Raw genomic sequence first — 8330 nt, 5'->3', positions numbered from 1 at the left:
TCACTCCCGTTCAGTGGGACACACGGCGAGTGCACACGGATTCCCAGCAGTGGGGCAGGTCAGGACAGGAGCTCCCAGCCAGCCCCATGCCGGGCCCCAGGATTTGGGAATTACATCGAGAATTCTGCTGCAGACAACAATATTTGAGTATCTGCTCTGAGCTGCTCTAGTGCTGTCATTACAGTTTTTATGATTCACAGAATCACAGAATGGTTTGGGTTGGAAGCACCTTAAAGCCCATTCCATTCCCACCCCTGCCATGGCAGGGACACCTTCCACTATTCCCATATGCTCCAAGCCCCATCCCATCCTTGGACACTTCCAGGGATTCAGGAGCAGCCACAGCTGCTCTGGGCACCCTGTGCCAGGGCCTGCCCACCCTCCTTGGGAACACAGTTTCTTTCATAAAAGAATCTAGATCGCAACTACAAATCCTAAGACTCAGTCCTGAGGCTTCATGGCAGGTTTGCAGCAGACAGCGAGAAGGGAGGTGACATTTGGTGTCACACAGGGAACAACTGGGAGCAGAACCCTGCTCTGCCCATTCCCTCCTTTTCACTCTTTACAGGATGTTCGCTTTTGGCAGAAGAGCTGCCAGTTTGGGGAAGCTGCTCACAGCCTCTCAAGTCTGATGCACAAAGTGCAAAGCAAACCCAAGGGAACACGTGCTCCAAACCTGGGAGCGCCCAGTCACAGGAGCCATTGTACGCGGCGTTCTGCTCCTGCCACTCCTGTACCCTCACCCAGAGCCTGTGGAGGATCCTTGCAGCACATCCCACCTGGCTGTGAGAGGACACTGCTGAACGCTGAGCACCGTAACACACAGAGCCTCTGCCACCAAGGTGTTTGCCAGAAGAGCTTAGCCTGACCCAGAGTCACTGCTGCTGCCAGACTCCAATCGCTGCACCCACTGGCCTGATGTGACCCAAGCCTCCAAAAGGCGTTTGGTTTAATGTTCCTTGCTGTCTCAGTGCAGGTAGTTTGCCAAGAAGCCAAGCAAGGCCCAGCCCTGTGCCTGATAAACATCTCCCCATCTGGATTTCCCAAGCTTTTGGGAAAGTTAAGCAACTCTCACAGAAGGCCGTTTCTATACATATTCTATACATGTTACTCTGTGGAGAGATGCACAGAGCCCTGTGCCACAAAATGGAGCTGAGGGCTGGAGCAGCAGAGCATCCACCACCCCCCACGGGTCAGCCAAAAATAAAAACTGTCATTCATCTGGGAAATGTCACAAAGCCCTTAGTCATTGTTTATTCTAAATAGCACCAGCTCCCATCTTCAAAGTGGTGTTGAATGACTCCAACTGCTAAATGAACTCGAGAAAAGCAAAGACAACAACTCAGGGGTTGCTGAGGCAGTGCCTCCGTTGGGCTGGAGGAAGAAGGGAACATTCTCCCACCTGGGAGAGAAGCCCCAGGAAGCAGAGGCTCAGCGCTCAACGGCCGCTGGAGATAACAAAAGGTGTTACAGGGTTCACTCCTGGCCGTTCATTCAAAATAACAAACACCCATGAAATGTCAATGGTCAAAAGTTAAGTGGTTTCTGAACTCACTCCTTGCAGGCTTCTTTGTAAATCAGTACCTGTGACGTGGAGGGGTGAATGTTTTCTTGGAGACAAGCTATCACTAGCAGCTCCCTTTCATGTCTTTCCAATCAAAAATTTCCTAATTTATAACTGCCAAAAAGTTATAGGCAACCCATTTTGCTGATAGCAAAATTCAGTTTTAAACTTGTCTGCAATGATGCACCAAATCTTTTGCAAGCTATCAAAAAATAATTTATTTCAAGTAATAAAGAGGACAATGTTAGGGATGATTAAGCATTAATGTTGCATCCCAAAATCTCACACACAAAAACCATTCCAGCATCACATTCAGCCTCTGAGAGAAGAGCTCAGCACTGAAATGCCTGCAGGGAAAGTAGTAAACAACTAGAATTGAAAAATAATTTGGTGACACAGCATTGACTAATGAAGCACAGTGAAATGTCAAACGTGACATACAGAAGAAGGAAAACAACTGGGAAAAGTAGAAACGCCCATAAATTGGTTGCTACAACTGTAAATTTCTCTAAATTCAAGGTAAGTCAAACAGGAGAATATCATAGATATCTGAGTAGCTGGAATTAAAAGCTGTACCTCATAATATTAATTACTCATTTGATAATCCATGAGCGAGTGGCATACTACATTGCAAACGTGGTGTTAAATGAACAGAAATACTTTGTGTAAAAAATGTTAACTGTCTCCATTACCAGAGATGGGTTTGCACAGGAGAGAGCACAGCTCTGACACACAGCCTGGTGCTTTGGGATGTGCTCAAAGCAAAGCTGGATGTTCCTAAGAACCCAAGAGTGACAACCAGCTCTTCCCCCAGCATCCCCTGTCCTGGGGCAGTTGGGATCAGCAGCCAGGCCTGGAGCACCCCATGGTTTGGTTCCAGACCAAAGCACAGGTCACCTGCTGCCCCTCCGCTGCTCCACGGGACACACCCGAGCACTGACTGCAGGGATGCACGAGGGTTTGCTTTCACCTTACCACAAGCACCTACAGACACTCTCAGGCTGTCACACAAACCCTGCCTTACTGCACTCTCCAAGTTCTTCTAGCAGCAGCAGTGTTTTAAAAATATGAGTTTACTTCTTCTCTGTTTTATTTTAGTGAACTCCTAAGGCTACATTTAACAGGAATAATTTGCTCAAAAAGAAAGGCTGAACATTTTTTAAATTATAATTTCCCTTTTGAAGACACCACCTTCCTTTGCCCTCATCTTCCCGTGCAAGTGTGTTTGCACAGGTGAGGTCTGTGCCACCTGCAGCACTGTGTGTACAGTTGGAGGGTGGCAGGGTCACGGTGTTTCCTTCATGCAACGGCATCAACACAACAATGAGAAGTGAGAACATTTGCACTCACAAAAGGGAAGCAAACACTGCACAGAAAGCAACTCCAGTCCTGCAGTAAGTCTAAACTGGAGAAAACAGTAAAGCCTGAAGTCCCAAATGCCCATCTGGGAAAAAGGTGAGCCTGAGAAGAGTTTTACCTGTTGATACTCTGAACCTGAGCCAGGCAAGCACCTGAACAACAGAATTCTCTTCGTACACCTGCAGCTGTGTATGTACAGAACTGAAATTAAATATCCTGTTGGCAGCAAGCTCCTAGGTCAGTACAGAAAAGCTGTGAAGACAAGAAAGAGTGTAAGACTTCAACTGTTATTTAAATTTGTATCAACTAAATGCATTTTAGGAGTCATAACATTTGTCACAACCACATTAAAAATGACTGTATTTATCCACTAAAGAACTTGTTAGCAGCTCAGTGTAAATTCTCAGTCACTTCAGCTCTCCCCTCAAGAGGCAACAACAGCCACCAAGTAAACAAGTATCCAAGTGTGGAAACCCTCCAGGTTGGACAGCCTTTTTAAGGACATTGTGACAGTTCTCACACCAGCTGAGCTTTCCCACTACACTGCAGGCAGCTTTAAATAAAATGAAACAGAATCATTTCAGTTTGGGGAAGATCCTGATGAAGAGAATCATGCTGATGAATATAAAACAAACTACAATTAACATTATCCACAGCAGCCAGTTGACGGATTTCTTGGCGTGCTGTTCCAGGCGGTCGGATTCGTCCTTGAGCTTCTCGAAGTTCTGGTCTGCCATCCTGAGGGAGTGTGACAGTGTCTGTGGAGCAAAGAGAGCAAACAGTGTCAGCCTCACAGCTGCCAGGTCTGGCAGCTTCCTCCAAGAGAGAAAAGGTTCAACTCCAGGCAGGTATTACCCCCAGTCTCTCCCCTCCAATCCCACCTGGAATCGAGCTACAGGATTTCACACAAGAAATCAGCACTTGAACCTTGTGGGTTGCAAAACTGAGGGGTCACAGCTCAACATGCGCTACCTGGTTGTCCTGTTTGATCACGTTCTGGGCAGCCAGAGTGTTGTTTTTGAGGCTGCGAGCCAAGCTGAGCATTTCCTCAGCCAGCTTCTCCTGCATGTCCTGGTGGTGCTGCAGCACGGCATCCAGCTCCACTGCCGACTGCTTCTCGTCTGATGTGAGGCCTCTGCAGGAGCACAAGGGAAAGAAAAGGGATTTATACTTCCTTGTGGGTCAATCTCACACGTTTTCCCCAGGTTTTACATCTCTACACGACAACAAGGCCCATGGAGTCAGCTGAAGCCACTATATTCTGGTTTTTGTGAGCAGACACTTCACCCAATTTAAAGCATATCTAGGTTTTAAAGGTCATTGGGAAAACAGTTCCCAAAGCACTGAGCACTGGAACGAGAAATTCTGACTTACTTTCTCTTCCTTATGTTCAACTCCTCAGAATCTGGAAAAAAAAATAAAAAAGTGTTCAACATGTTAAAAATTCCCTGAAGAAACAATTCTCCTGTAAGGGATTTTTGGATATCCAAATCCTACTTAGCCTCTACCCCAAGGAATATGGGTGTCAAATCCTGCTTTCTGCAGGGAAAAGAGGACACCCAAAATCTAAAGAGAGGAAAAACCCCAGCTGAATCACATCCCTGAGGGCATGTGTCTCGGTGTTCTTTCAGGACACGTTAGCTTGGCCCAGCTCCAGCTGCTCTAACAGTAGCCATGGAAACCTCAAATTAATTCCTCCCAGTTCCCTACGTGAATAACATGGCTGTGTATTCCAGAGGAACTGAACAACACCTACTCAAAAGCACCCAGGATCACATGGTTTGCTCGGAGCTGAAGGGAACAGGAGCAACAATAAATTGCCCCTGCTAATTCTGTAATTAGAATGTCTGTTTCTGCATGAATGCTACAGAAAGAGCTTCCTGCAATTCCCTGCCACCATTGATAACAACACTTCTGCTTTCATCTGTCAGGGTTTTTGGGTTAGTTTGTCTTAAAAATCTGCTGCCTTGAAAAGAAGTGAGGCACTAAATTCAAAGTACACTTTGGGAAATCTTGAACACCTGACCTCTTTCTTTCCCTCCCTGTAAGACTCAGGTTGACTACTCAGAGGAAACAACAGATCAAACTTACCATCAGTAGCCAGGGGGTCCTGGAAGGAGAAAGAGAAGCAAACCAGCAAATTACAAAGGCTCAGTGATAAAGGACAGCCCTGGAGGCCTGGCAGAGCGCCCATGCCCAGGATTTAGAGATAAAGAAGTGAGTTCCCACCCAGCCCAGAACACTTCTGAGACACAGCTACCCGAGGCAGCTGAACACAAGCAGGACAATCTGTAAGTCAGCAAAGCAGCAGCAGCACTGAACGTACTGTGCCGAGCAGCTCGCTCCTCATCTGGCCCGTGCACCGCGCCTTGGTCTGCAGGTGGACGGTTTTGGTGGCCGGGGTTCTCTCCTTGGCTGTCGTCGGGGTGCGCCCAGGGGCCAGGAACTGGTTTGCCAGAGCCTTTTCCGTCGATGAAGACTGTGGGCAGTGGGGAGAAGCAGGGAGCAGTCATGGATTTGACACTGTGCAGTGTGAGGCACCTGGGGTGCGACCCACAAGGACAGGGGTGCGATCCCACAGCTGCTTCCTAACAGTGAAGTCAGCCCAAAGAGCAGCACTGAGTGCACCTCACTGACTAAAAACCAGCTTATTGGCACTTCACAGCTCTCCAGGTGCACCTGGGACCATCCCTGAGAGGTGTCAGGACTGGGAACAGCACCTGACCTTGCATCTCACAGCAAAGGAGTGGAAAGGATGTAGGCAACGTATACTTTGCTTTTGAAAAGAAGTTTCATGCAATATCACCTTTTGACAAAATATTAATCCACTATATTTATTCAAGCTTTTACAAGGAGTGCCTAATAAGATTTTAACACCTGTTGAGATGCAAGATAAAAGTAAGCATAGGAACCAGGCAATAGATTAATATAAACACAGAATATTGGAGTCTTTTCAAGCTGAACTAGCAGATCTTACCAATTTTTCAGCTTCTAAGAGTCCCTTTAGGAAGTCCACTTTGCGAGAGTATTCATTCAGCAGTTCTGGGGCTGGCTTGCTATTGGAATTGAAAGATAATAAGATGAAAAATTACCAGCCTTTTCTACTGTTCTACTTTTCAAACAGATGTTTTTAAAAACCCTTCACGGTTCTTCAAAGAAGTAGAAATAGCCTCAGGTTGGGAACACACTTGCAACCCTCTGCAAATCACCTTTTCCAAGGCAGGGAGGGCTCAGGGCACAGGTGTTTCCACAGGGAAGCACACACTGCCGTGGCGTTTGTGGGTATGGCTGACTTACAGGTAAGAGATTATCGAATCAAAGTGTCATTAATGTTGGAAAAGACCTCCAAGGTCATCAAGTCCAATCCTCGACTGAATTCCCATTAAACCATATTGCAAAGTGCCACATCTGCTCTCTTTCTGAACACTTCCAGGGACAGTGACTCCATCACTTTCCTGGGCACCTCGTTCCAATGCTTAACCACTGTTTCAGTGAATGAACGTTTCCTGGTATTCAACCTAAACCTCCCCCGGCACACCCTCAAGGCGTGTTCCCTGAAGTACAAACCCACAGCAGGCACCCAGGGGCTCAGAGCGCTCACCTGGACTGCTTCTTCAGCTCCCGGAGCATGTCCTCCAGAGCAGCCACATACTGAAGGCAAAAACAACACTTGAAACGACAGCATTAAGGAGAAACAGCCGGTCTGGCCAAGGCTGTGAGTTTAACACCACAGCGCTCCCCGTCTCGGTTACCGAGGCCCCGGACGCGGTGCTGCGGGGCAGAGGGGCGGGAGGAGCACGGCGGCCTCACCTTCTCCAGCCGCCACTCCTCGGGGTCCCGCCGCTCCGCCGCCAGCGCCTCGCACCGGCTCAGGAGCCGCATCAGGTTCAGCTCCAGCCGCGTCGCGGCCATGGCGGCACCGGAACTCTCCTCAGCGCCGGGCGCCATCTTGGGGCGGGGCGCAGGGAGGGGCGGGAAGCGCCGGGCGGGCCGTTACCGCCCCGGTTTATTTAAAAAAAAAAACAAAAAACCTCCTCCGAGCTACCCCAAACCCAACGCCCGCACACGGGCACAGAGGCAGCTGCGGGTCGGCGCCACCGCGGCAGCGCTGTGGTGGTTGTTGTGGCCGAGCTGAGCTCTTCCCTCACTCCAACGTGGCGCAGCGCCGTGAGGGGCCGGGGCACGGCCGCGGTTTCGAGGCGCCGATGGAGGAGCGCAGCTCGGCCGCGGGTGTGTCCCCGCACAGAGCTGAGGCGGCTCCGCACAGCACACCCAGCACGGGAGGTCCGCCTTTGCTCCAGGAGCACCAAAATCCTCCCCTGTGACACCACGGCCGCATTAGCGCTTTCCTTTTCCTCGTCCTTTGTCAGTACTTCATAAAAGCAGTAACCGATTAAAGGCTTCCTTTGGAATAAATTGCTTGTTAGACAGACATCGATGAAATATGACATGTATTTTTTAAAAGTGCAATGTTTTAATAAACGTTTTTATACACATTGGTCTCAGTTAAGGCTATTACCACATTAACAGTTCTGTAAACCGTAGAGAAAATTGTCATAAAATCATACAAAACATTAAGGCAACACACATTGACCTAAACTCACTGTTGGTCCCATGAGAGTCCATTGTAAGGCAAATGGAAAAGGCACGGCAGCGGACTGAGGGTCTTGTTTCCTGCACACTCAACCCATGTATTTTATCCAACATTAAGCTTTACTGTCTTTGCAAGGTTTTAAGTTAAAGTGGAGAATATTTGCTTTAAACAACCTTGCTTAACCCTTACAGTACTGTTCATTTCCGGGCTGCCTTTCCCGCAGCCACTTAAAAGACCATGAACAAGTTCACAGCCTTCAAAGGGTTAAAGCCAAAGCTGTGGTCAACTTCAAGAAGAGTCCAGAGTGCTGAAGAATTTCACTTCTCCACACAGGGAATGTGAGAGTAAGGGTCCGAGAACCTGCGTTTGAGTTTTGCTGTGGGTTCATATTCATCCCCGAGTTCCTGAGCGTGGGCCAGTGCAGACCCTTGTGCAACGTACACAGAGTGGATGCTGTCAGTCCGCCTCGCTGGCTGCTCCCTCCACTGCACCATCTGAGACTCTTCCTTAGCGAAAATCTCCTCCTGGGATTCTGTACATTTGAACATGCCGGGAGGAAGTTTTATGTTTGCTGTTGGCATCACTGGAGTTCGACGGGGCACTTTAATCTTGGACAGTGTTAAAGAGTATCTGCGCCTTGAAGCCAGGGATGCAGAGTAAGAATCTGAAGAGGTTTGTGGGAGAGAAGGCACTTTGCAAATGTCTTTGGCAGGCATGCTGGAGCTCTGAGCACGGCAATGTAATCCAATAATTGCTTTAAAGAAATAAGATACTTAGAGACTGACAGCAAGCCTAAAATGTAACTTGATACGA

General features: G+C 48.4%; 2 protein-coding genes across 15 annotated transcripts in view; both read right to left on the bottom strand.

The window, feature by feature from the left end:
• Positions 1–1757: 1757 nt before the first annotated feature.
• On the bottom strand, positions 1758–6871 carry USE1 (unconventional SNARE in the ER 1). Its single transcript, XM_040086987.2, has 8 exons — positions 6734–6871; positions 6525–6574; positions 5901–5979; positions 5250–5402; positions 5015–5033; positions 4298–4328; positions 3896–4058; positions 1758–3681 (listed from the first exon to the last, which is right to left on the bottom strand). The coding sequence occupies exons 1-8, from the start codon at positions 6869–6871 to the stop codon at positions 3499–3501; spliced, it is 816 nt and encodes a 271-aa protein (XP_039942921.1). The 3' UTR covers positions 1758–3498.
• Positions 6872–7383: 512 nt separating this feature from the next.
• The window catches only part of MYO9B (myosin IXB), a 42184-nt gene continuing 41237 nt past the window's right edge, over positions 7384–8330 (bottom strand). For 9 of the 14 annotated variants that reach the window (XM_040086580.1, XM_040086583.2, XM_040086582.2 and 6 more), the window contains one exon: positions 7398–8271. In XM_040086580.1, coding sequence (XP_039942514.1) covers positions 7835–8271 — 437 coding nt within the window. In that variant the 3' untranslated portion in view covers positions 7398–7834. Of the gene's footprint in view, positions 8272–8330 lie in introns of all 14 variants that reach the window. The other 5 variants (XM_040086589.2, XM_040086594.2, XM_040086576.1 and 2 more) reach the window with 4 other exon arrangements.

Source organism: Hirundo rustica, chromosome 26, assembly GCF_015227805.2.
Source record: "Hirundo rustica isolate bHirRus1 chromosome 26, bHirRus1.pri.v3, whole genome shotgun sequence".
NCBI lineage: Eukaryota > Metazoa > Chordata > Aves > Passeriformes > Hirundinidae > Hirundo > Hirundo rustica.
This window is presented reverse-complemented; position numbering and strand designations above follow the sequence as displayed.